The following is a 27,570-nucleotide window of genomic DNA, read 5'->3' as shown; positions in this document are numbered from 1 at the left end:
TATTACTGCTTAGGTTAAGCCAACCTTTGCTGCTTGGATTACCACAGCGACTTGGAACTGGACATTCTCTTCCTTTTTGCTGTTTTAGACAGGGTTTCTCTGTGTAGTCCTGGCTGTCCTGGAACTAGCTCTGTAGACCAGGCTGGCCTCGAACTCATAGATCTGCCTGACTCAGCCTCCTGAGTGCTGGGATTAAAGGCGTGCGCCACCATGCCTGGCCTCTAACTGGACATTCTTGCCATTTTGTTACCCCATTCTTCACAATCTGGAAACATCTTCTTGAACTATAATGGAATCTGGCTTCTCCTTTGCTTAACCTTCTTGTGGCTTCAAGCCCACAAGCCCATCTGTGCTGGGCTGGTGTTAGCCTAGTCTCCAGCCTGGTTTTGTATCTCCTATGGATTTTTCTTTGTTTTCTTTTTTGTTTTTTTATTGTTTTGTTTGTGTTTTTGAGACAGGGTTTCTTCATGTAACCCCAGCTGTCCCAGAACTCAATTCTGTTGACCAGGCTGGCCTCAAACTCACAGAGAGCTGCCTGTCTCTACCTTCCTAGTTCTTGGATCAAAGGTGTGTGCCACTACTGCCTGGCCTCCTTTGGAGTTTTACTCGTCATCCTTTCTGGTCTTCTTGTAGACGGTAGGATGAGCACACCATCTGTGCTGTAGGACCTTTGCACGGCTCTCATCACGCACTGGCCCCCTCCTCTTTGCTTTACTCTGAACTTCAGCTTTCTTTGGGTCCCTGCCTTGAGTTATCCACTGACCCTTGAACTTAAGTTTCCCCTAAGAGCACACTATGTCTGTGTCATAATACTACTTGTTTGTTTTGCAGTGTGTCTGTAGAAACACATATCTGTGACGATGGGTTTATTTGCCTATTTTCTGTCATTTCATAAAGTCAGGCTCACCAGGACAGCCATATGGAAGGCAGTCAGATCTTGAATTGGCCTGGTTTGGTAGGAACATCAGATTTTGGTAGCTGAGAGTTCCCTCTTTTTTAAAAATATTACATATATATGAATACACACACACACACACACACACACACACACACACACACACACACACTGGTGCTCTCTTCAGTCATCAGAAGAGGGCGTCAGATCCCATTACAGATGGTTGTGAGCCACCATGTGGTTGCTGGGAATTGAACTCAGGACCTCTAGCTGGAAAAGCAGTCAGTGCTCTTAGCCGCTGAGCCATCTCTCCAGCCCTGAGAGTTCCCTCTTCATTTCCTTTCTTTTTCTTTCCTTTTTTCTTTTTCCTTTCTTGGTTTTTCCAGACAGGGTTTCTCTGTGTAGCCTTGGCTGCCCTGGAACTTTCTTTGTAGACCAGGCTGGTCTCAAACTCAGAGATCTGCCTGCCTCCCAAGTGTTGGGATTAGAGTGAGTAGAGTGGGTCACCATTATCTGGTGACCCTAGAACTTGTGATTCTCCTGCCTCCACCTTCCCCTGCTGGGTCACAGCCATGTGAACTGCATACTGCTTTAACAGCTTGGAAACATTTCCAGCAGCCCCTTCTAAGCTCTTTAACTTTTTTTGCAACACCATTTCACTGTGTTGCCCAGAATGTTGATTCTCTCTGTAGCCCAGACTGGCTTTGGATTTGTGACCCACTTGCCTCTGACTCCCAAATAGCTGGACTAATAGTCTTGTACCTTCAGGCTTGTCTGTAAAGATTCTCAGAGTTGTTTGAGAATTCAATGACCTCATTCTATAAAGAAGTTGGCTTTGGGCAGGGAGATAGCTCATCTGCTAAAGTGCAAGCATGCAGACCTCTAGACTTCACATATGGACAAAATCTGGCTTCTAGAAGATTAACATGTATGTAGATCAGGCTTTTAAGAGGAGAGATAATGGGATACGCTGGTCTTCTCTGGGTTTCTCTTCTTTCTAGGGACCTACCTAACCCAGGCTTTTCTTCCACTCAAACAGTCGTCCTAGGGAGGAAGTGCTTCAGCTAAAGTCTCCTTTTATCTGTCCTGGGCTGGCCCATCCTGGTTCCCGGGCTGGGAGACACCCTGGGCGGAGCTTTGCTCGCCGGAAGCACGCAGAGTGTGGGAGGAGAGCTCCCCGCTTGTGTTTGTGCTAACAGCTCAGTTCTGCCGTGTCGTCGTATTCCAGCGGGTGAGCCGGCAGCCGGAGTCTCACATGATGTCACAGACAGTGACACAAGCTGGATGTCTCATTCCGACACAGCGCCCAAGCTGCACAATGTCACACCCGGGACACCCAGCACGCTGTATTCTTGGTTCTAACGCTGGGCCACCTGAATCTGGGCCCTGTGCCTACTGCCCGTGTGTTCGGAGTTTGGGGCCGGACAGGTCCGAGATGGGGGCCAGTGGGCGAGCCCCGAGGGCGGTTTGGCGAGCTGGTGATGTCACGGGCAGCGGTGGGTGGGTCACTCGGAGGTGAGGCGCCGCCAGGCGAGTTCAGCAAGAGTTCAGCCGAATTGCATTAGGCAAATGAAGCCGGGGCTTTGGGGGGGGGCGTGTTTAGGGGGAGGACACCGGGACCACCCTACCTCCCCGCCGCTGCATCTTCCTGCAGGGGATTGACCATAAGCACTAGGGAGGCTGGGAGCCGGAACTGGGATGGGGAGGATGCCCTCTACTCTTCGGTCCAGCCTCCCAGTGCACCCTGTTATCCATACCCAGCCAGGTTCTATGCACACCGCATTTCCCGCCTCTGCTCCCTCTCTGAGGCTGCCCCACTCGTGGTCCTCATGCAGCCTTCTGGCCCTCGCTTCCTTGCATCTCTCTCGCAGTAACGGGACCCGCAGAGAAAGGGTTAAGCCAGGGGCGGCGCCTGGCCGGGGCGGGGCGGAGGCTAGGGGCTGGGATCCCAGAGAGGGGGCGCGCGGGCTTGGGGGGTGGTGGCGCGCACTCCGGAGACCTAGCAAGCGGCCCGCCGCCGGGCCAGGCGGAGGCGGGGCCGTACAGGGGTTCCCCCACCCGCACCCGGAATCTAAGCCACGGAGAAGCCCGGGAGCCCCGGCTGGCAAAAGGAAGTGCTCGGTGACCCCCGTCTCCGCCCTGATCCCGCCCCGGGCCAGCGGACTTGGGGAGCCGCTGGACTCTGCCTGGGACACCGGAGCCTTGAGTTCTCGGGCCACCGGGCGTTCCCTGCGAGGGAGCGCCGAGAGACCTCCTCCTCCAACCTGCACAACTTCCCGCTTTTCACCTGGGACCGGTGGAGTGACCTGCAGACTTAGGCGCGGGCAATTCTGGTCTGGGCGCCCCGCTGAGGGGCTGCCCGTCGGGGCGAAGGGACTTGTCCCTTTGCTCCCCCGCTGCCCATAGCCGATTTGCACGGATGGCGCCTCCGGCTGAGTGACGAGAGCCCCGTGCAGGACTTACCCTCCAGGATCTCCGGCCTTCGTGGGGCGAGATGTACGAGAGTGTGGAAGTCGGGGGGCTTACCCCCGCCCCTAACCCCTTTCTAGTGGTGGACTTTTATAACCAGAACCGGGCCTGTTTGCTCCAGGAGAAGGGGCTCCCTGCCCCGGGTCCCTACTCCACCCCACTCCGGACTCCGCTTTGGAATGGCTCAAACCACTGTACGTACCACCGGCCTCTCCGAGGTGGGGTGTGGGTGGCGCTGGCGGTTGGAACCTCTCAACACCTCACTTTCTCTTCCGTCTGTCTCGCTGTAACTCGGATGTCCTAGCTGGACGGTTGCCCTCCACCCAGTGACCCTGGCGCACTACCATGTTAGAGCTCAGTAACTTTGAGCGTTCCTTCTCTAGGAGACATGAAATCTCGGCCTCTGGCGCCCCATTTACATATTCTTGGTTAGGATCCACGGCTTGCTGGAGGGTGGGGTAAAGGTCCCACCTCTGCCAAACCTAGGGTGAGCTTTCTCCTGTGGCAGCTCTGCCCCAGCTCCTGCTCTTGACTGCAGGGGTGGTACCGACTGGCCCCTGTCTTTCGTGTTGGTAATGGGGTGTGGCAGAAAGGGACTTCACCAGACAGTTGCCTTCCTAGCCACCCCCTTATACTTTCAGAGGCATGCCTAGTCCATCTTGGGGAAAGGTCTGGCCGCAGACACCTGACTGACATCCTGGAGGTTTTGATGCTGGGAACATGGGAGAAGCTGGTGTAAAAAATCTAATTGCTGCTGTTCTCTAGCGGGTGTTTGGTTTTTAAGGCCCCCCTCAGGGGGGTCCTTTGGCAATCAGCATGCATCTACACTGCTCAGGCAGTTCTTTTTGTTACCCTGTCTAGGGAAATAGGGCCATACCTTGTATTGTTAACCAGGAGAACTGATGTGAAACCTCATGTCCTGGCAGCTGAGCCCTCCAGCCTGGTTCTAGCGGGTTCAGGCTGTGCTGGGAGGGAGGGTTCTGTTATCACCCAGGACCTGTGCGCATGCCCCAGTGTGCACACCTGGGCATGTTTATGCCCAGCTGTGAGGCACTGTGTGTTAGTGTGATCTCGATGTCGGGGATCTAGAGCTCGGGTATTGTTGTTAGGTGGCTCAGGTTTCATCTCCCACTCTGTTGTGGAAGCAGTTCTTCCCAGGAGGGTCCCCCACCTTCCCATACCTGCTGCCACCCTTCTGCATGCCAGTGAGCAATGGAAGACTGGAGTCTCTTAAGGTTCTCAACCTGTGAATCTCCACCCCTGGGGTTTGTCTACAGACCCTTTCACAGGGGTCAGTACATCAGATATTTACATCATGATTCATAACGGTAGCAAAGTTACAGTTATGAAGTAGCCATGAAAGTAATTTTATGATGGGGGTCACCGCAGCATGAGGAACTATATTAAAGAGTCACAGCATTAGGAAGGTTGAGAGCCACTAACATAGCATATCGAAGAAGGCTGAAGCAGAAAGAATCTATTTGCCTCTGCACAAACCTTCCTGCATCCTAAGAGAGACCTAAGGTGAATGGCCCCTGACTCCTGCCCTTCCAGAGACACCTCTATCTGGCCTTTCCTATTGTCCTGCCCCCTGACCTATTGTCCTGCCCCCTGACCTTTGCCTCCAAGGCAGAATCAGCTGTGAGGTTTCAGACAAGGGGGGGTGGGGTGGGTGATCATTGGCTTTGGAAAAAAGCGAAGGTGAGAGGTGGTTCCTTGACCCTTCCCATTATCCCAGCACTGTAGGAAGGAGCCACCCCTAGGGGGAATAATTGGGCTGAGCCTTCAGGCTTCCTTCTCTGCACTGGGGGGAAGCTGGGATTTAGCCCCCTGGGGTCCAGCTCCTATCCCTTCCCCAAGCACTCTAGGATAGCTGAGCTCTCGGCCCAGAACTTGTAGAGAGGGGGCTTGCAGAGAACCGGGGAAGACAGCCCATGCGGGAGCCTCCCTGCTCCCTCCCTCCCTCCAACCGCTTGGACTTGGGGAAGTGGCGACCTGTCCCCACACAGAACCTGCTGTGGTATAGCCTGGCTGGAGCTGTATTCACCAGCCTTCACCCCTTGTGGAGGCTAAGTTGCCCTGGATCACTCAGTGAGGACCTGAAGTCAGAGTGGCTACCAGACTTCTGCTAGTACAGCCTCTATCACCTTGAAGAAGAGCCTTTAGGTGTGTGGAGACTATCTGCTGCCTGGGGTCACCTCTAGTTGCCTCACTACCCCCTGGCCTCCACCAGCAGAGGGAAGATAGCAGGTTGGTTGTGGGTAGAGACCTGCTGGGTATTGCAAAGCCCTGGCGACTTTGCTTCCCTCCCACAGCCCCCATTTCAGTGCACTAGAGGACAAGGGGTGCACAGGATGTGACTCCCCATCTGTCCCCCACCAGTCTCCGCAGCTCACGCCTCCGCCTGCTCCCAGACATCCAAGAATGTGAAGCACGTGGATGCCCGTAGTGGGGGGGATGGGAGAGATGCTTATCACCCACCCGACCGCTAGGTTTGGGCTTCGCACTGAGCTTGCTGGCTATACTGCACCCAGGGCCACCCTCACCATCTCTCCGTGAGGAGGAAGGGCCATAGGGAGGGCTCCGCGCCCCCTCCCCTTCCGTCTCTAGAGGCTGTGAAGGGAGCTGCAAAGAGGGCGCCAGCTGGATTGGGAGGGGAGCCGCTGGCCAGGGGCCCAGCTGATTTCCTGCTGATCTCCTCCAGGAAACTGGCCCCTTGCGCGAGCCTGCGAACGGCTCTGGGGCGTGGGGACCCGCGCCGTGTGCGCCCGCCCAGGAGGGGAGCGGGGGAGGGGCACCCTGGCAGCGATAGCTAGAGGGGACGCCGGGCTTCCTGGGCTGGTTCCAGCCCTTGGCTACGCACTGAAACTTTGAGCTGAGGTCTGGTCCTTCTCCAGCCCAGCCTTTCTGCAGGAAGTGGAGAGATTTGTGGGCTGGGGCCTCTAGGGAGGGTGGCCGGTGGGGTGGGGCCAGCTTAGGATAGTCCCTCCCCCCACCTGCTAGCGCTACACTGTTACTGTGTCCTAACTCAGCAGGGACTGAGAAAACCCACACTTTTGGCTTGGTGCTGACTCTGGCTTCCCTGGGCTGCTGGCTACAGGCTTGGGAAGGTGAAGGGCTGGACCTTGGGATTTAAGTTCAAAACCTAGATATGTAACCCTCGGAGGCTGAGTTCCCAGGGTGCTAGTTGGGGATATACTGAGGATAGGGTACAGACGGGGCTGCTCTCAGGGGTAACCCGCTAGCCAGCTGCTGGAGATGGTTTGAAAGGAGGCCTCACCGAGCCCCCACCCTCTCCTAGGGTCGTGTCCGCCATCTTGCCAAAAACAATTTTTAAAGAGCACAGCTCTTTCATCTCTATAAACAACTCTCTGGACTTGGCTTTAACTCCATGCTCCTCTGAGCCTTTGCCCCTCTGGTCTGTCCTTGGCCTTTTGCTCTTCCATCCTGTCTCCTGTTCTCCTGTCTCCCCCTTCCTCTCAGCCCTGCACCCCATACCCTTCTGTCCTCCTTTCCCTCCAGTTTGGCTCAGATTGGAGGTTGGGATTGGGGGTGGCAGGTCCTGGGCAGAGGGTGGGCTAGGAGGAGGGAAGAGAGGAGGCCTATGCCTCCTTCCTGTGCTTTTTGGAATGCAGACCAGGATTGGTGGAGGCCAGGGCACCCCCCTTGTCCTTGACGCCCCCCTAAGTCTGGATTGTCTATTGTTACTGCTTTTACGTCTTGGAAAAAGTTAGCACAACAAAGGGCTCCTTTGTCACTTCACCCCTTTGCCTCCTGGCCTCACCCAGGCCCCCCAACCCCGCCCCCCACCCCCCAGCAGCTGTTGTCAGGCCTCCCGCCTGTTTGATTTGCCTGTCGGGGCCTCCCGGGAAGGAAGTGAGGTGAAAACTGGGGCAGGGCAGTTGTGTGTAGGCATGAGCAGCAGATTGCAGCAGGTCAGTCCTTTGGACCCCTGGGGGTTGTAGGCATGGAGAAGTCCTTTTCCATGGGTTAGAGAAGGGAACATGGGTTACAGCAACGTTGGACAGCCCGGCTGATGTCCAGGCCCAAGTAGAAGCCAGGAAAGTTCTGCCAAGGCCATTGGCGGAGTTCCCTGGTGTGTTTGCAGGTAGGAGGGTGGTAGTATGCAGCCAGGCTCCCGTGTCCCCAAGTGTCCTAACCTCTCTGCCTGGGCTTTGTAGCCACAAGAGTCTTTCACAGCCTGACATAACACTGCTGTTGGATGCTTGAGCACAGGAACCGTGTATATCCAGCACTCACTGGGTATGGATGGCGCTGGGTGGGACTCACCCATCCCTGGTTCTCTGCACATAGATGTGGCAGAGGAGGATTCTGGAGAGCCCTCTGGGGATCCGGGATAGTCTTTGCTCTCAATCTTTTTCATCTGCCACACTGTATCCGTAGCTGCCCGGGCCCTGGACACAGACAGCTCTCACCCAAATAGCCATGTTCTGTCTGGGGTGATGGGCCTAGAGCCAGGCACAGAGGTTTTTGCTTGGGAGGGGAAGTGGGGGACTGCCCCCCGCTGGCTGGGTCACCCCTCCTGGCTGCCCTCTTGGAGCTGAATAACAGGAGCGGAGGGGGTAACCCGGACGTAGTATTTAGGCCAGACAGACAGACCATTGATAGAAACAGACCCCCTTTGTCACAGTGTCTCCCTATAGACACGGGGCATCTAAAGTGGGCTTCTAGGAGCCCTGGGGACTCTTCTCACTGTCTTCAGGAGGTCCCCCTGTCATCTTAGGGAGTGCCCTCCTGCTTTGCCCAAGCCTCTCTGATTCTTGTGTGCTGCCTCGGAGGACCCCACCTTAGCCAGGGGATTGTTTGGGTGGGGGAGGGGCCGAGGCTGCTGTCAGAGGGGGGGTGAAGGAGGTAGAAAGGAAGGCTGCAGCCGAAGGGGCCAGGGAGTGGCCAGCTTAGCATATCCTGTTGACGCCAGCTCCCTCTCCCACCAGTCTGTGCCCTTCCCTCCATCTTCCTTAAGCCTTAACTCCTCCTGAACTTTGGGAAGTCCTGGCCAGGGAGGGTGCTGTTTGTATTAAGGCTTTGAAATAAAAGCTCAGCCCCTCGCCCTCCAATTATAGCTGTTGTCTGTATGTGTGTGTGTGTGTGTGTGTGTGTGCATGCATGCGTGTGCGCGTGTGTGCACGCGTGCTACACAGATCTGGAATTGAAGCTGAGTCCTGGGACATAGGAATAATGGGGACTGAATGTTTAACTGTCAGCCAGTCTGGGGTGGGGGGTGGGGAACCAAGTTTACAGAGACCTCCTCTGTCCATGCTTTGAATCCTGCCCTCAAGTGTTGAGACCAGGATCACCCCAGGCAAGGTGGACAGGGTGCGGAGGGCTAGGTACCTGGGTCTCTCAAGTCTCCTCCTTCTCTCCTAGCCATCGAGACCCAGAGCAGCAGTTCCGAAGAGATAGTACCCAGCCCTCCCTCACCACCGCCCCTGCCCCGCATCTACAAGCCTTGCTTTGTTTGTCAAGACAAATCATCCGGCTACCACTATGGGGTCAGCGCCTGTGAGGGCTGTAAGGTGAGTGAGGGAGTCGCGAGTCGGAGGAGGACAGTCTGGGTCAGATAAACGGGATATCTCACACACACACACACACACACACACACACACACACACACACACACACATCCACGATCGTGTCCTCGGGATGCAGTTGGCAGGGCTGTTATCAAAACCGCCCGCCCGCTTTTGCTTCTTCAGCAACTGTGTGGAGGAGGACACCTCCTCCCTAAATGAGCAGTACCCTTCCCTGTGACCAGAAGCTCCCTCCCCTCCCGCCATGCTCTCCTGTCTCCATCCTCTGGCTGGCAGGGTGTACACTGGCCCTGCCACTGTTTCCCTGGGTTGCCATGGGGAGCTGGCTGCTGGCTGCCTGGCTCTTGGCTGGGGACCCAGGAGGCCTGCTCCCAGTGGCCTCGCCTGAAGCTTTCCATGGTATCCTTGCAAGAGACAGCTAGTAGCAGACACCCTGCCTTGGACTCCCTTCAGGTGTCCAGGCTGTGGACTCCCTGGTGGCTACTGGGTTTCCTGCCATCTTACTCATACTGGTCTCTGGGCACGCATGTGGCTAACCCTGCCTGGCCGCTCTGGCTGGGACATCTGCTCTCTACCTGATTGGTGGCAGGGTCTCTGCCCTAGTTTCTTCCCACAATGATAAGGGCCTCGAAGCTGTGCATCCTCAGTACTTGGGCTCCTGACCCTGGAAGGAACCTTAGGCTGGAATAGCTATCTCTGAGTGTAAGATCCAGGTCAAGGGTAGTTAGTGTAAGACAGTGCTGGTCCTGTCTGGTTTGTCCTGTCTTGTGTTACCTGGTCAGTCAGTTTCTGTGCTAACTTAACTTACAATGCAGAAGCCCGGACAGCCTGGCTTTTCTGTGTCTGTCTAGTGTGTTTGTCTCGGTGGTGAATGTCCTGTTGTCTTGCTCGCAAGGATGAGCGTGCCGTCCCTCCACGGCCTCACGAGTGTGCATGACTGCCCAGTCCCTTCTTGGACTCATGAGTGTGTGAGTGTGTAACTGTGCATAGTCCCTTGTTGGCTTCCTGTTGCTGGTTTTTTTTTTTTTTTGGAGGGGGGGATGTCTTTTGAGACAAGGTCTCTCTATTATGCAGCTCTGGTTGTCCTGGAACTCTATATAGTCCAGGCTGAACTCAAACTCTCAGAGAGCCACTTGGCTTCAAGCCTCCCAAGTGCTGGGATTAAAGGAATGCTTCACCACACCCAGCTAGCTGGTTCTGCTGTCTTTTCGTTTTCGTGCTGTGTCCTGAGTCCAGGCTGTGAGTTCCAGATGCCTCCTCTCCCATCTCTAGCCTTGTGTGTCATGTGTCCTCTGCAGCCCTGAGTCTTTGTCTCTGAAAAAGAAATCAGGTACAGGGATGTAGGTTAGGGAAGACTCCAGGCCAGCCTGTGAGATAGCAACAGGCCTGGGCTCTCCCAGAGAACATCCTTTCAAAAGAGTCATCTTCCCCCATTTTTCTACCATTATTACATAGGCCATAGCAAAAGCTTAGGGGTAGCTGCTAGGCTGCTCCCACTGTGGGTGTGGATAACCCATCTCCTTCTCCTGTCCCCAGGGCTTCTTCCGACGCAGCATCCAGAAGAACATGGTGTATACATGTCACCGGGACAAGAACTGCATCATCAACAAGGTGACCCGGAACCGCTGCCAGTACTGCCGGCTGCAGAAATGCTTTGAAGTGGGCATGTCCAAGGAGTGTGAGTGTCGCAGGGCCAGGGGCCAAGCCCCGCCCAAGGTGGGGCGTTCAGGGGTGCTGCGTGTGTGTGTGTGTGTGTGTGTGTGTGTGTGTGCGCGCGCGCACACGCGTGCCTGTGTGCCTGTGTGTACATGTGGGAACATGTGTGCCGCGGCAGGCGGGCAAGTTTCTAGTTAAGGATGCTTTGTAGATAACACCACAAACCTGGGAGTCTAGCTGGCTGCGTGTCCGTGGATCGCTTGGTGTTAAGCCCAGAATGCACAGAGCGGTCCCCTTAGCATGGTGGTTACATGTATGCATGCTTGTGTATGGGGTGCCTGCCCCCAGGATAGCTTTCTTCTGGATTTTGCTTGGCTTTGGGGTGTGGCTCACTAGCTTATCCCAGTCCCTCCTGTAACTTAGGGGAGAGGCCTGAACTCGAAAAGGTGTGAAGTTGGTCTATATGTATGGGGGGGCTGACATAGGACCCCTTGAAGCCATTGTCAGGATAAGCCTGGAACCCTGAGTTGGAAGAGAATTGGGCTTCTCAGATCCCAGAGGAAAGGGGGTTTCCAGTTTGGGCTCAGCTGAGGCCCTGACGGAGGGAGGGACAGAGGGGAGGGCTGGACGGGGAGACCCTCTTGTGTTGAATCATGGGTGTTGCCATGGTGACCAGTGATTGATGATGTCAGAGATAAATGACGCTGACAGACGCCTCCTTGTCTGCGTGGCCGTTGCCATGGAGCCCGAGCCTTGGGGGATGAGGTGGGGGAGGGGGCTGCAAGACCCCCTCCAGCCCTTTGTGGGGAGGGGTGCTGAGAAAGATGGTTCTGACTAATGCACCAGCAGCCCCAGCCAGGAATTGGGGGGCTGGATATCCTGCTGCCTTCTGTCACCAGAGACACGGGAGTGCTGGTCTTGTACTCAGGAAGTAGTGACGGTCCTCTGCAGAGTCTGTGACAACTTGGGACGTGCAGAACTGAGACCTTTTAGTAAAGGGGCCGCCACTTCCTTCTCCCTTTGCCCCACCTTCCTTCTTTGAACTATTAGGAGCACAGGACGAGGGTGGGGACCCCCTCTCCTTCCCACAACAACTCCCCCTTTCTTTCTCTCCCTCCTCTCCCTCTCCCGGCTGCTCCGTGCCCCGGAGCTGAGCAGCTGCCATTTCAATAGAATTAAAGCTTCCGAATGATAAACGTCTTGTCACAGCTGCAATTTTCTCTTCCCAAATTATCCCCCACTCTGCCTCTCCCTTCTCTCCCCTGCACTTTATTGAATTTGCAGAATCGACATGAGTGATCTCCAAATTATGCCAGCTTCCCCCCCCCGTCACCCCCCCCAGTCCCCTCCCTGGACCCCCACCCCCACCCTTCCTTCCTCCCGCGTCAGCAGCCGCCACGGAGGCCCTGTGAGTGATTGTGTGTCTGGGATAATCGGCTGGTAACGACCCCATCGCTTCTTTAAAGCCCGAGCGGTGTGTGCGGCTCAGCGCCCCCCTCCCGGCGATCTGTCAGCTCCCCAGCTAATGGGCCAAGAGATTCTTCTGCCAGGGGGCCCCCATTCTCTGGTTGGGGAGCCTTATTCCCTGCCTGCTCAGGGAAGCTGCTTTGAGCCAGTCTTAGGAATCCCCCAGGGAGATCGCTGCCAGGAGAGCTGGGACAGCAGGGATTCCTGGCAGGCACCAAAGCGGGGACTCAGTGTGCGTGACTGCCAACCTGGGCACATGATCTTAGAGTGTGGGCTGCTGCCGTGGGTGCATGACGACAGGGTACCACACACTGGCCGAGGGCATGTGTGCACATGTGTGGTGTGGCCTCAGTCACAGTCCCAGGGCCTAGAATAGGATTTAGGATATGAGTCAGACAGACATGGAGGGTTAGTGTGGGACACTGTTTTGTGGATCTGTCTGTCTGTCTGGGTGGTGGACAGCATAGGCTGGATGACCCCGAGCTGAAAGCAGTCACTCTAACCAACCCATGTCCCCCCTTTCACCCTCCCCCCCCGCCCCCCGCAGCGGTGCGAAATGATCGAAACAAAAAGAAGAAAGAGGCACCCAAGCCCGAGTGCTCAGAGAGCTACACGCTGACGCCTGAGGTGGGCGAGCTCATTGAGAAGGTTCGCAAAGCGCACCAGGAGACCTTCCCAGCCCTTTGCCAGCTGGGCAAGTACACTACGGTATGCCAGCCGCGAGGGGTGCCGCACACCCGGGCCACCTCTGCTGCCCTTCCCCTGTCTCCTCCTACACTGTCAGGAAGCGTAGGCTGGGAGGAGGGCGAAAGGCAGCGAGCGGCCAGGCTGAAGCGGGTGCCGGTGCCTTAGCCGAGGCCCTGACCCTCCCTGCCTCCCCCAGAACAACAGCTCAGAACAACGCGTCTCCCTGGACATTGACCTCTGGGACAAGTTCAGTGAACTCTCCACCAAGTGCATCATTAAGACTGTGGAGTTCGCCAAGCAGCTTCCCGGCTTTACCACCCTCACCATCGCTGACCAGATCACCCTCCTCAAGGCTGCCTGCCTGGATATCCTGGTGAGGGTCTACCCCTGCTCTCCAGCCGGGTTCCGGCCCTTGTAGGATCTGTTCCCAGCCAGATGGCCACTTTCCCCGATGCCTTCCCCGAATCTGAATCCCCCACCGCTCACGTTGGGCTACTTTCTTCCACTCCTGCGGGCACCTTGTCCACTTAGCTGTGTCGTGGGAAGGTGGCATTTTCCTGGGAACAGGAAGTGGAAAGGTCTGCTGCTGGGACACAGTGCTGGATGGAGTTGGCACGCCAGAGCGTTTGGTGGCCTGAGTTGTGAGCGGGATGCTGGACGTAATAAGAACTGTCCCGAGTGGAGGCTAAGAGGACTCCCCATAATCTCTCTCAAGGGTTCAGTCCACCACCTATTCCTTCAAAGACACATCCTAGGTGGAGAACTAGAAGTGTGAAGAGGCTTCTGGGAAGGGAAGGGCATCGGGTGCCGGGTCCCCAGTGCACAGATGGGGGAGGCGCCATCGGGCACGAACTGTTGGGGTTGAATGGGATGGTCCTAGGAACAGATCTGCCTTGTTTCTTGCTGGCTGGAAACTCCTTTCCCTCCTGATTTCTCTATACGAAGGCAGCGTGGCCTAGATCTGCTGCCCGGAGCAGTAGTGGTGGAGATGCGCGCCTATTTAAATTTAATTACAATTAGACTCAGTTCAGTCCCTCGGTTGCATTAGCCACCTCTCGAGTGCTCGGTAGCCACATGGGGCCGGTGGCTACTGCCTCGGATGCTGCAGACAGAACCTTTCCATCACTGGAGGAAATTCTTGTCAGCCAGCCATGCTCTGGCTGCTTGCCAGGGCGAGAGAGAGGCCTCTGGGGATGCTGGAACTGGTGTGCCAGGGGCTAGGCCAGAAGGTGGGGGCGCCTCCAGCCTCTGAACCTTGTGTACACCCTCTGCACCCAGATTCTGCGAATCTGCACGCGGTACACGCCTGAGCAAGACACAATGACCTTCTCAGATGGACTGACCCTGAACCGGACTCAGATGCACAACGCTGGTTTTGGCCCCCTCACCGACTTGGTTTTTGCCTTCGCCAACCAGCTGCTGCCCCTGGAGATGGACGACGCTGAGACTGGACTGCTCAGTGCCATCTGCCTCATCTGTGGAGGTGGGTGAGGCGTTGGCAACTCTTAGGAGGCACGTGGAGGCCTGGAGGGGCAGGTCCAGACTCTGGGCACACAAGACCAGGGTCTCAGGCAGCAAGCACCAGTCCAAAGGGTCAAGAATAAGACCCAGGCTGGACGTGGTGGCGCACGCCTTTAATCCCAGCACTTGGGAGGCAGAGGCAGGTGGATTTCTGAGTTTGAGGCCAGCCTGGTCTACAGAGTGAGTTCCAGGACAGCCAGGACTATACAGAGAAACCCTGTCTCGAAAAACAAAAACAAACAAACAAACAAACAAAAAGAATAAGACCCAGTTAATAGTTAATGTTAGTTATTATTTTATTCCACTTTGACCATGTCCCACTGCTGTAGTAATGATGGTGACCTGCTGGGACTTCCCTGCTTTCTCTGAGGAGCGCTACCCGTGTTGGGCTCCACCACCACAGCTGCTGAGCTTTGAGAAGCCCACACCCCACTCTTTTTTTTTTAGAGTAGAAAGCTTGTCTTCTTGCCTACCAGCCCAGAGCTTCTCTTCCTGGCCTACCCTGTGGCCAGGTATGTGGGAGCAGCCTTCTGCCCTCTGTGACTTGGGCAGACCCGCCCCCAAGTGGCCAGATCTGGGAAAGCAGCTGTGTGTATTCTCGGTTGGTGGAGTTGGCTAGGGGTGGGGTGGGGCTCCTGCTCAGGGACAGTTTTGTGGTCAGACCGACAGGACCTGGAGCAGCCAGACAAGGTGGACATGCTGCAGGAGCCGTTGCTGGAAGCACTGAAAGTCTACGTCCGGAAGCGGAGGCCCAGCCGACCCCACATGTTCCCCAAGATGCTGATGAAGATCACAGACCTTCGGAGCATCAGCGCCAAGGGTGAGTGTCATCTTCACCACCAGGAGTGGTTTCCAACATAAGGGGTCGCAACCCCTCTGGGGTCACATGACTCATAGTGAGCCTCGTGTCAGGTGTTTACCTGACAGTTCATAACAGCACAATTACAGATTTGAAGTAGCAACGGAATCATTTTATGGTTGGGGGTCACCATAACATGAGGAACTGTATTAAAGGGTTGCAGCATTAGGAAGGCTGAGAACCATTGCCCTAGAGGAAGGCCCACCCAGGACTGGCTTAGGACCACTGCCCACAGTCAAGCTGGCACCTCATGTCTTGGCATCTACATGGTGTCTTCCTCGTCTGAACCTGGCATGACCCCATCTGTCTAGGCTGGGACTCTCTAGCTGTTACTTCTCCGTGGTACTTTAAGACAGGCCTCCGTAATAGGTCACGTGGGTGTGGTCTATGAAAACAGGCATTTGCCAGCTCTGAGCCTCAGTTTCCTGGGCGGTGGGGGGTGGTGGGGTGGGGTGGCGATAGTGTTTGGAAGCACCTGCTGGATTAAACATGAGACATAGGGGACAAATCTAGATAAGCCAAGCCTGAATTTAGAATGCTTCACCCAGTTACCACACCGTGGGCTCAGGAGAGCAGGCCTGTGATGCAGGCACGAGCCCCAGGTGCATGGTAGATGCCCAGGTGGGTGGCACTGGTCCCCTCACCCTGTGACCCTTCTGGGCCAGGTCTCTGACACCCACCTCCTTCCCCACAGGAGCTGAACGCGTGATCACATTGAAGATGGAGATCCCAGGCTCCATGCCACCGCTGATCCAGGAAATGCTGGAGAACTCTGAGGGCTTGGACACTCTAAGCGGACAGTCGGGGGGCGGAACACGAGATGGGGGTGGCCTGGCCCCCCCTCCGGGTAGCTGTAGCCCCAGCCTCAGTCCCAGCTCCCACAGAAGCAGCCCGGCCACCCAATCCCCATGACCACCTCGACACACGGACAGCCCTCACCCCTGCCCTGGCTTTCTCTGCCTTCCTGCTGGCCGTGTGACCTGTCAGCCCCGGGCCCACTTGTCCTCTCAGACAGAACTGGGTACCTTCCAGGGGGGAAAGGAGGGAGAAGGCAGTGACACTGTGGACAGAGGCCTGGACCCAAGATGGACTGCCCTCTTCCGGCAGCCTGGGCTGGCATCAGGGGCCAGGCATTGAGCCACATGAGGACCTGGGCCTGAGCCCTCACCCACCTTGCCACGTCTTCATCACCAGCAAACGCCGGGACCTGGCTCCTTGTCCTCGGAACTCAAGCCATCGCTCCCCAGATGGGGACTTTCCCCCAACCCGCGCTTTGGATGGTGACAGAGGGTGCCCAGGGTGGGGGAGACCCCCTGTACATATCCTGCGTACCAACCCCCAGATATTAATTCTCGCTGGTTTTGTTTTTATTTTAATTTTTTTGTTTTTTTGTTTTTGTTTTGTTTTTTGTTTTTTTTTTAATAAGAATTTTCATTTTAAGCACATTTATACTGAAGGAATTTGTGCTGTGTATTGGGGGAGCTGGATCTCGAGCTGAAGGGGGTGGGGTCCCGGGGACGGGCAGGGCTCAGAAGGGATCCCCTCTCCCTTGATGTCCCAGCGGATGCTCCCACATCCCAGTCTTTGCTCCTCAGTTTTCTCTAATACTGTGAAATACTAACTTTCCAAGGCCACCTCCCCTATCCCGTGCAGGAAAGCAACTTCCCTTCCCCCCTCTGCCCAGCCACTGGGTGTGGGAATCTTGGGCAGCTATCCCTGGGAGGAGAGGATCCTGGCTTTTGGCTTGTCCCCCTACCCACCAATAATCAGGGTAAGGGTGAAGCTGGGGCCCCTGGGATAGGCTGTTCCTCCTCACTGCCCGTCAGAGCTCACTTCATCCAAGCCCCAGCCCCACTGTGAAGGGGCCGGCTAAGGGGTCCAAGTTACCCCAGCCCCCAGCCTCATAGCCACCAGCACCCCATGGGGCCCTTCAACACACACACACACACACAGCCTGAGTTCCTCCAATTCCCCCAGCCTACCCCCAACCCCTCTTGGCCCCCTCCTTGCCCCGCAGGACGGGACTCCAGGGGGTCCCCTCCCCTACACCCCTGGGCTGGGGGAGCAGGCTCTACCTTGCCCTCCTGCCTGGGTGGGGTCTCACCCTGGAGCCCACTGGCGCACCTGTTCCTGCTGGGTTTCCACTGAGATCTACTGGAGAAAGAATAAAGTTCTATTTATTCTATAATGCTTCTGCCTCTCTGCCTCCACCCTCTCCTCTCCCTGTCTGGGCAGGGGACTCAAGACGGGAACTTTCTACAGGCTCTGGGTCACCGTGGCTTGGCACAAGCACTAAGTGCCAAAGGCTTGGCCAGAGACCCTGAGAACTGAGATAGACCCAATCTGGCAGTGGCCTCAAACCAGGGGCAGGGAGAGTCTCACCTACAGCACAGGATTCTGGGAAAGGAGAGCTGAGCAGGAGGAGGAGGAATGCCCCTCCCCACAATCTGAGAGGGGAAGCCAGTCCTTGGCCTCAGAGCCCCTGGCCTTGAAGTTACCCAGTGACAGACCAGTGGCTACACTTGATGTTCACACAATCCTGCCACTATCAGTTCCTTACTGTCATATCTCAGCCCAGGGAAACCAGTGTCCTTCCTTGACCAGGGTGACACACAGTGACAAGTTGGACATCAGCACTCAGGGTCCCTGCTCAACCTGGGGTTCTTCCTTGGGGAAACACTTCTGAGACACCAGATTCATCACGTACCCCAAGGTGCTTGGAGTCCCTCTGTCCTTGGCAGGGAAGCTGAGCCAACGGGTTCTTTCCCTAGAGGCTCTAGCCATGTCTAGGTCAGCCACTAGGTGGCAGCAGCTGCTCACTTAACTCACTGTCTCGGGAGCACTGGGAAGGTACTTCACTAGTAATTTTTCTAATGTGGTTATTTAGCTGAAATAAATGTACACGGGAGGGGCTGGTGAGATGGCTTAGTGGGTAGAGATGGCTTAGAGCACACTGAAAGCTCTTCATTCTGAAGGTCCTGAGTTCAAATCCCAGCAACCACATGGTTGGCTCACAACCATCCCTAATGAGATCTGATGCCCTCTTCTGGTGTGTCTAAAGATGGCTACAGTGTACTTACATATAATAAAAAAATAAATCTTTAAAAAAAAATGTACACGGTCTTCCAAGAACCAGTATGCGCTTGAGGAGTCATAGGCAATAGGACTACTACAAGTTCAAGGCCAGCCTGGTGTGTAACACAGCAAGTTCTAGGATAGCCTGGACTACATAGTAAAATCTTGCCCTAAAAAAGGAAAAACCAGGGTGTTTGCTATCACATAGCATTATAGAGCAAGAACAAAGAGTAGGGATTTCACTACACTAATAAATACTTTAAGGCTGGAGAGGTGGCTCACAACCATCCATAATAAGATCTGACGCCCTCTTCTGGAGTGTCTGAAGACAGCTACAGTGTACTTACATATAATAAATAAATCTTTTTTAAAAAAAATTCATTTCTTTAGTTGATGTAATGAGCACACTGCCTCTCTCTTCAGACACACCAGAAGAGGGAGTTTGAGGCAGGCAGATCTCTGTGAGTTTGAGGCCAGTCTGGTATATAGATTGAGTTCCAGGACAGCCAGGGTTACACACAGAGATACCCTGTTGAGAGAGAGAGACAGGAGGAGAAAAGAAACTCAACTCAGGAAGGGTTCTGGGTTAGCAGTGGTTCAAGCATGTGAGTACTTGTTCAGCATATGCGGGTCCTGATGTCTGTCCCCAGCACAGAAGAAACAAGAAACAGGGAAACTAGCCGGGCGTTGGTGGCGCACGCCTTTAATCCCAGCACTCGGGAGGCAGAGGCAGGTGGATTTCTGAGTTCGAGGCCAGCCTGGTCTACAGAGTGAGTTCCGGGACAGCCAGGGCTACACAGAGAAACCCTGTCTCGAAAAACCAAAAAAGAAAAAAAAGAAAGAAAGAAACAGGGAAACTAAAGAGAGGATGGAGGTACAAACTGACCTATCTAACGTCCAGAGACAAAAAAAGGCAAACATCGTTTCATACACAAAATAGGTGAACTGACAACTTGTACAACTCCCGTTTCTGTGTGCTTGCAGATAGACGCCCACAGACGCTAAGAGGATGGTGGGTCCCCTGGAGATGGAGTCACCTGACATGGGGTGCTGGGAACTGAGCTCAAGTTCTCTGGGAGAACAGAGGGCTTCTAAACTGCTCAGCCATCTCTCTGGGCCCTCCAAGTGGCTCTTGACTATATGAACAAACGTCCAATAGGACACTAAGTTGTGTGAGGCCTGGGTGATGTGGCAGAGCAGGAAAGGAGCTTGCCAGCAAGCCTGACGCCCTGAGTCTGATCCCCAGGACCTGTGTGAGGAGAGAACTTCCACAGCTGTCCTCTGACCTCCACATTCACACCGTGGACACACATACATGTGTGCACACAGATATGTAGTAAAATACTTTGAGGGTCTGGAGCGATGATTCAGCGGTTAAGAGCCCTGACTGCTCTTCCAGAGCTCCTGAGTTCAAATCCCAACAACCACATGGTGGCTCACAACCATCTGTAATGAGATCTGACGCCCTCTTCTGGTGTGTGTCTGAAGATAGTGTCATAGTACTCAAATACGTAAAATAAATCTTTAAAAAACTTTTTTTTGAAAGTTTGTGTGATGATTTTGTGTATATTTGAAATTCTTCAGCTACCTATTTTTTGAGATTTTATACTTGCATATACTGAATTTTGATCAAATACATCCCCACTCCTCCACTTCTGCCCCCTCACCAGTGCCCCCCACAACTTCATGTACCCTTTTCATTTTTTTTTATATTTTATTTCCATTAGTATTCTGCCTCCATGTACGTCTGTGTAAGGGTGTCAGAACCCCTGGAACAGTTGTGAACTGCTATGTGGGTGCTGGGATTTGAACCTTGGTCCTTTAACAGCCCATGTTCTTAACTACTGACGCATCTCTCCAGCCTCATGTGCCCTATTTAAAAACCCACTGAGTCTACTTGGTGCTGCCTATGCACCCATAGGTGTAGGGCCACCTGCTAGATCATCCCTGAAGAAAACTCACTCCCTCTCTGAGGAGCTAGCAACTGCCAGTGGCTCCGCAGCTGGGGTGGGGCTTGGTGACCCCCTTTCCCATTCACCATGGCTGGCTTGACCTGAGCCTACATTATCTTTTAGGCAGGGTCTTTCACTGAGCCTGGAGTTCACAAACGTGGCTGGACCTGGACGGGCTGGCCAGCAAGCCACAGGACTCCCCTGCCTCTGTACCCCTGCACTTGCATCAATGGGCCCATTGTTTTTAGGTGGATGCTAAAGATCTGATCTCGGTTCTCCTGCCCTCAGGCCAATCGCTTACCACAGGCTATACCATCCCTCCAGCCTCTGGAACTTTCTTTCTTTCTTTCTTTTTTTTTTTTTTTATGTGTAAGTACACTGTAGCTGTCTTCAGACACTCCAGAAGAGGGCGCCAGGTCTCATTGCGGATGGTTGTGAGCCACCACATGGTGGTTGCTGGGATTTGAACTCTGGACCTTTGGAGGAGCAGTCGGGTGCTCTTACCCACTGAGCCATCTCACCAGCCCCCCTCTGGAACTTTCCGGATAAACTTTGGAGTGCTACCTTGAGGTTCATTGTCCCTTTCCATAAAATGCTAACAGGACATTTTGACAACAACCTAAAAGAGGCCCATGCATTGGTGAGGCCCCTCTTGGCGGAGTGTCTTCCCTGTGGTGACTTGCTGGGCGTGAGCTGTCTTTCCTGTTCCACAGTTCGTTGCTGTGAAGCAGTTTCTCCAGATTTTTCTGTTTTTGAGACAGGGTTTTGCTATGGAGTCCTGACTTGTTTAGATGCTACGTTTGGCGCTCCTCACAGAGTTCCCCTCGCTGTGCCTCCCAAGTTCTGGGATTAAAAGTGAGCGTGCTTGCACCTGACCTTTTTATTTTTTTAAGACATTGTCTCTTTATGTAACCCAGGTCTAGTGGTGACATTTTGAGTGGGATATATATTTTTTTAATTTATTATTTTTTTCCTGTCCTGTGAAAGTTTATCCTGGGTGCTCACAATGGTTAACAACATTCTTCATCTCTGTTGGTCTTGCTCTGTAGCTCGGGCAAGCCTGGAATTTTGAGATTCTTCTGCCTCAGCCTCTTAGAATCTGAGATTACAGTTGTATGCCGCCACACGTAGTTCACTCCAGCCTACTCAACCCTCTGTTTTTTGGACAGGGTCTCAGGTATTCCAGGATGACCCTGAATTCACTATATAATCAAGGATATAACCTAGCATTTCTGATCCTCCTGCCTCCACCTCCCGAGTGCTAGGATCCCTGTGCCTGGGGATCGAGCCCATGGTTTCCCTCTCAGTAAGCACTCCGCCAAACTGAACTCCACCTGCAGCCTCTACACTTTGGATTCCCATAATGCTTCCTCAAAGGCTATGGGAATGTCTCCTGGAGGCAGGCACACCCCCCTAGCCCCTAGCCGAGCTCTTGTGCCAAAACTCATCTTCCTTCCGCAAACAGAGGGACTCAGATCAGTAATGGACCCAAGTCAGAAGTCTTTCCCAATGAGACTCGAGAATCTATGCAGATGAGTCCCCTTCCTTCAGGACACTAACTGTGTGGGGTGTGAGGATAATTAGGTGGCTTGTTGTGATCAGAATTTGTCAGCAGCTCACATCTGGTTGTGAGTGACTATGGAGAAGGTACGGCTGCAGAGGCTGGGACAAGGGTGGCAGAAGCAGCATTCAGCCCTGAAGGGAGATTTACGCTGGCAAGGCTAAGTTCAAAAGGCGCTATTTAGGGCAGGAGCAGAGGCTGTGGGCAGCTCTAGGCAACAGCCGATCCTGGGCAGCTGCTGCAGGGGCGGAGAGGAGCAGACACAGGAGATGTTGATGAGAGAGGTGTAGGTGACTGGTGTCTTACAGAAAACAAGCTGCAGATGGTGGGACAACAGCTGGCAGAGGTGGTCCCACTGGCTGGAGGTGCGCCAGCAAGGGAGTGGACCAATTAAGATCCAATGGACTGGCCGGGCATGGTGGCACACGCCTTTAATCCCAGCACTTGGGAGGCAGAGGCAGGCGGATTTCTGAGATCGAGGCCAGCCTGGTCTACAAAGTGAGTTCCAGGACAGCCAGGGCTGTACAGTGAAACCCTGTCTCGAACCCCTCCCCCCCCCCCAAAAAAAAAAGATCTGATGGACCGTTTCTAAGTTGCTCCTTACCACATCCATCCATGTTCGATCAACTCCAGCCACACTAGTCTCTCTATTGGCTTTGGCACACCTCCACCTCGAGGCTTGGCACTGGCCACCTGAATGCTTTTCTTGGAAACGGTCCCTTAAGTGTCACCTCCTCAGGAACATCGCTCTCCCCCTTATCTTTTCTGATGTCTTTCCCACCAGAATGCAAACTCTATGAGGACAAAGGTGTCGGCCTGTAGATGTAGGTGCCCGACATCTGGATCTGGGCTGCATGTGCCAGCCAGCCACACCCATGTATGCAGACTGGGCTGGTTTGAACTGGCATATACCTTATGTGTACAGTACACTCTAGATTTGTGTGAGAAAAAGAATGGGAAATATCTCTGATCCTTGCAGACACTGACGGACGGTGCGCTCAAGCGGGACTGTTTTGGATAAGTAGGTTAAAGAAAACAACACTACTTACATTAATCTTGCCTGTGTCGTTTGCTTTTTTAATGTGGTTGAATGAAAATTGGAAATTACATTGTAAGTATGGATGCGTGCTTTTAATCCTGGCTGTGGGAGACAGGGGCAGTCTCTGAAGTCACTGAATTTGAGGTCAGCCTCAAATTGAGGTCCTAGCCAGCCAGGGCTCTGTATCTATCTCAAAAAAAAAAAAAATTTCAAAAATCCTATCTCAGAAATCAAAATCAAACCTAAAAATTACATTGTGTCTCGTGTGCAACTGTATTGAATGTTAGTGATCTTGAACTGCTATTTGTTAAGTGACTATCTTTGAAAGGCAGCTGGACATCCACGAGTATGCTTGTGTGGAGGGCTCCAGGCTGTAGACCAGACATCCGAGAACCAGACTCGTCCACTGGGAGTGCGGGCATGGGCTTCAGCATGGTGATGGAGTGATGGAGCCCAAAACACTCACTATATGTCATGCCCAGATGGTACGCGGCTGGAACATGGGGTGCCTGACTGTAGCTCAGGGCAGAGAAAGCCATGTCTTGAGGCACGTTTTCTTCAAATGAGACCAAAAAACAAAGGCAGGCAGTGGGGGACGGGGTGAGGGGCAGGGCTTCAGAAAGTAAGACTGCACCCAACAGCATGTCTAAAACTGGCATCCCAAGTGGGCATGCTTGCCGGGGACAGAAACTTCAGGCTGGTTTGACCGATGGCAAGGTAGGGGTGGCGGCCCAACTAAGGGGAGCCTAGTGTGCAGCAAGCCTGGGGAAAAGGCTGGTTGTACCCCAAGAACAGGGAATTCCCCTATGGCCAAGTAAGGCTATGCGGAAAGCTCCCAGGTCAGGGATGGGCATACAAAGGCCAGAGGAAGGCTGGTGTGGGGTAGAACGAGCTGTTTGGGGTATGGTGGCTAAAGGCAGGGCCTGGGCAACAGATCTGACAGAGCCAAGGGTGCAGGGGAAGGCAGCCAGCCCTGCTCTGTTCAGGGTTTAATCACTTGGTCCTGGTGAGGGTATTCAGAATGGCCACACAGGTGACAAAGGAGGAATGCGGGTGAGAGGACAGACAGAAAAGGGTGACAGAGCCATGTGGCATCTCTTTGAAAAAAAAAAAAAGTCGGTGGCACACACCTTTAATCCCCCAGTACTTGGGAGGCAGGGGCAGGTGGATTTCTGAGTTTGAGGCCAACCTGGTCTACAAAGTGAGTTCCAGGACAGCTAGGGCTATACAGAGAAATCCTGTCTCGAAAAACAAAAACAAAAAAAGTCTGGGCTAGTTGCAAGGGAATGGGGACCCAGAAACACCTCTCTTTGAAGGGCAGCTTTCCTTGAGGACAGAAAGGAGTCAGTCACATTTATAGATTACAGGAAACAGTGGCTGGTGGGACCAGAGATGAAGTAAGCAGAAAGCACAACACTGTTTCAAGTCGAGCCCCACCCCTGTCAGCCTCCACGGTGGAGCTTAGCTACCCTGCCTAGCCACTGGGCTACCCTGCCTGGCCACTGGGCGCAGAGCACAGAAGATGACTGAACAGGACTGTTTGCTGTCAGTTCCTGTTGGGGACAGAGCTGCCTCACAGGTGGCTGGGTTAGTGACTGACAGTGGTGGCGGATGCACACACAGAATGTATGTGTGTATAGGTGTGTATACAGAGCTAACACAGGACGCATGCGTACCTGCATCCACACAGAGCCCTCAAGGACATATATGTACATGTCTGTGCACGCAGGCATGAACTCAGGTCTCTATCGCCTGTCACTCGGGACGTGTATACTTGTAGACACACGCATGTGCGAACCCTCACAAGCATACACATGCAAATACACACAGCTCATAGTGGTTTACAATGCTTGAGCAGCCAATCCATCTGAGTGTGTCCAGTGTGCTTGTGTGCAGAGCGCTCACGGAGAACCACTTTTCTCTGAATTAGCAGGGAACCTGGGAATGTTGCCATCACTGTTGATTTTTGTCCCCGGTGCAACAATCATGTCACCCACGGCCGGTTTGCCTCCTCTCAGAGGAGCCCTTGGCGTCCTCCCTTTCCGCAGGGATCACAGCACCACCGAGGAGCCTCCCTGATTTACCACGGCTGCTGTAACCAGCACTAGGAAGTGCGACACCTCCCCCACCCGAACCCTGGCGGGCCCCTCTGCTCATCTTCTGCTCAGGCAGGGTCCTACGCAGTATTTCAGAAGCAAAGCCTTCTGCCTCCAAGGACCCGGGTGCTGATATCCAGCCTCCGATCTCGCCGCTAGATGGCCAGGTCCTGGCGCACAGTGGCCAGAGACGCTTTGCTGTGGCCGCTGCCGCCTTCGCCCTCGCTGTCGCCGGCCGGTGAGCGGTGCGCGTAGGCTGGTGGGCCGAAAGGGTCGGGGTCCCCGCGCTGCGATGGCAAAGAGGGCGACGGCGGCGGCGGCGGGAGCAGCTTGGCGCGCTGGCGACCCTTCCAGAGCAGGTGACCCAGCTCGGCCACGCTGAGCAGCGCCGACAGCAGCCCGACGGCGAAGTAGAAGACCACGAAGACGGTCTTCTCGGTGGGCCGGCTCACGAAACAGTCGACCGTGTGCGGACAAGGTGGCCCGGCGCACGCGTAGTGCGGGTCCACGCGGAAGCCGTAGAGCAGCGCCTGGCCGCCCAGGAAAGCCAGCTCGGCGAGCAGGCGCAGAGCCACGCTCAGCAGGTAGCAGCGGCGCGCGCGGCGAGCGCGCAGGGCGCACGGGGAGCACGGCGCCTCGGCACGCCCGCGCGTGCACGGCGGGGCCAGCTGCGCACCACCCGCCTCCTTGCTGGCCTGGTGCATGGAGTAGATGACGAACAGCACCGGCGGCGCCGACAGCAGCAGGATGTGGAAGAGCCAGAAGCGGTAGTGGGACACCGGGAAGGCGCGATCGTAGCAGGTCTGGCGACAGCCGGGCTGCAGCGTGTTACACACGAACTCCTCCTGCTCGTCCTCGAACACCGCACCTCCCACCGTGGCCAGCACCAGGATGCGGAAGATCAGCATGATCACCAGCCAGAGGCGACCCACGAGCGGCGACTGCAGCTGCACCGCGTCCAGCAGGGAGCCTAGGAACGCCCACTCCCCCATGACGCTGGGGACGAGGAAAGGGGGTAGTCACAGGCTGGGACGGGCTGAACACCCCCTAGCCCCCCGTCCCTCAACAATCTCGGAGGGCGCCAGGGAACGAATATTTTCTGGGGTTTAATGAGTTAATGTCAGAGTGTGAGGATTGTCCATCCTCAGCTATGGGATTCCTTCATCTGGGCATAGAGGGGTGCTGAGGAGGGATTCCCCCCCCCCCCGCACACCTGGCTTGGGCCTGCTTGGCTAGGGAGACCCTAAGGTTCCCCAGATTCTAGGTTCTTCTTCAGGGCCAACCTTGCTGGTCTGGCTTTTTGTGCCAGGAGCAAGAGCAGCTACTGGAGTCTGGAATTCCACGTTCCTTCTGTTTGAGACCCCTGGGAGCAAGGGGAGGGCCAGGCCGGGTGAGCCCCCACTGTCTCCTTTCTCTCTCACCTCGCAGCAGGGAACGCCTTTCGGGGTTGGAGGCTGACACAGAAGCCTGTTTTTCCAACTTAGGATCTCTCGCCCGCCCTCAATCTTCCCGTCCTCTCCAACCTCAGCCAAGGAGACGGGCACAGCCCCCTCCACTCTTCTCTGATAGCAATTATCAAGCATCTCCTGTAAGCCTCCCCAGACACACAGAATACACCATGTCCCGTCCCTGTAGACCCTTAGTGGCCTCTAGATGTCCCCAACCCCACTTACCCGGGACCTGGGCCTTAGAGCTGAGCGGAGGACCTTGAGAGACAGCTGGGACCTGTCCCTCTGGGTCCCTCTTTCATTTTCCTTTTTGGCTTTGGCCGGGATGGATGATAGGACAAGTATGGCTGAGAGGGGCTAGCTCTCCCCCTTCTCTTAAAGGGACAGGGTGACCTGTGGTCCGGCTCCACCCTGGAAATAGATCCAGGGCCACACCCCTTGCTGGGTCCTTCCTGCCTTCTCTTTCCATCCCTTACCCCCCCATGCCCATCCCATAGCCATGTCTCCATCTGGCGATGGACTGAGGCTAACTAGAGCAACATTTTTTTTTTAAATTGAGGGAGCCAGAGAGATCAATCATGGGAACCCTATCTCCTGGCAGACTCCCCAAACTGAAGACTAGGTCCACCACAACCAACTGACCCCTCTTTTGAAGGATCTTGTGGGCCAGAGGGAGATAACCTCGGCTTTTAGGGGACAACAAATATGGCTTTTTTTTTTTTTTTTGGCTTTTGGCTTTTGGTTCTGCCACTATTGGACCTTGGATGAGCCATTTAGGTCACTTGGGCTAAGATCTCTTGGTCTGTCACCTGAGCCAGCTAAACTCTAAGATTTTACTTTGTTCGGAGACAGAGTCTCGCTGTGTAGTTCAAGCTGGCCGAGACCTTACCGTATAGGCCAGGCTGCCCTTGAAGTAAATGATCCTCCTGCCTCAGCCTCCCAAGTGCAGGACATTAAGTATGCACCACCACACCCGTCATAGTCGCCCATCTTAATGACCATGTCTCAGCTGTGTTACAGAAACCCCAAACGCAGTGCTTGGAAATACTCCGTGAGGACATTGGGAAGATGTGGAGATAGCTGGCTATCGTGGTTAAGCCAAAGCTTAACTAGTCTTTCCTTCTCAGCAAAGTCTAGGTTTACCGTGAGGTGTGTGGCACCTCATAAGGTCAACAGCAGTCAGAAAAGCTTCCGCCAAGGATTTTCTAATATGGAGCCGGTCTAGGTGCGGGGAGATGCGGGACCATGATAGACAATCCACGGGGACCCTAGTGGGCCAGGAAGAGGGACTCC

General features: G+C 54.6%; 2 protein-coding genes across 4 annotated transcripts in view; one reads left to right on the top strand and one right to left on the bottom strand.

Moving 5' to 3' along the window:
* Rara (retinoic acid receptor alpha) overlaps positions 1 to 16,551 on the top strand; it is a 46,463-nt gene extending 29,912 nt beyond the window's left edge. For 2 of the 3 annotated variants that reach the window (XM_029483722.2, XM_021175765.3), the window contains exons 3-9: positions 8,753 to 8,901; positions 10,453 to 10,594; positions 12,587 to 12,747; positions 12,923 to 13,099; positions 14,005 to 14,209; positions 14,909 to 15,067; positions 15,801 to 16,551. In XM_029483722.2, the coding sequence (XP_029339582.1) occupies positions 8,753 to 8,901; positions 10,453 to 10,594; positions 12,587 to 12,747; positions 12,923 to 13,099; positions 14,005 to 14,209; positions 14,909 to 15,067; positions 15,801 to 16,018 (1,211 nt within the window). In that variant the 3' untranslated portion in view covers positions 16,019 to 16,551. Of the gene's footprint in view, positions 1 to 2,820; positions 3,559 to 8,752; positions 8,902 to 10,452; positions 10,595 to 12,586; positions 12,748 to 12,922; positions 13,100 to 14,004; positions 14,210 to 14,908; positions 15,068 to 15,800 lie in introns of those variants that run through there. The other variant, XM_021175767.2, reaches the window with a different exon arrangement.
* Positions 16,552 to 22,784: 6,233 nt separating this feature from the next.
* On the bottom strand, positions 22,785 to 26,577 carry Gjd3 (gap junction protein delta 3). The gene is made up of 2 exons (XM_021175411.3): positions 26,503 to 26,577; positions 22,785 to 25,825 (listed from the first exon to the last, which is right to left on the bottom strand). The coding sequence occupies exon 2, from the start codon at positions 25,819 to 25,821 to the stop codon at positions 24,985 to 24,987; it is 837 nt and encodes a 278-aa protein (XP_021031070.1). The 5' UTR covers positions 25,822 to 25,825; positions 26,503 to 26,577; the 3' UTR covers positions 22,785 to 24,984.
* Positions 26,578 to 27,570: the final 993 nt, after the last annotated feature.

The sequence above is a fragment of the Mus caroli genome, unplaced genomic scaffold, assembly GCF_978045245.1.
Source record: "Mus caroli unplaced genomic scaffold, Mus_caroli_1 scaffold_13, whole genome shotgun sequence".
Taxonomy (NCBI): domain Eukaryota; kingdom Metazoa; phylum Chordata; class Mammalia; order Rodentia; family Muridae; genus Mus; species Mus caroli.
The sequence above is the reverse complement of the archived record's forward strand: the minus strand, read 5'-3'. Positions and strand labels throughout refer to the sequence as shown.

Coding starts and splice junctions, on each gene's coding strand:
- Gjd3 (XM_021175411.3), bottom strand. CDS start 25,821: ATGGGGGAGTGGGCGTTCCTAGGCTCCCTGCTGGACGCGGTGCAGCTG.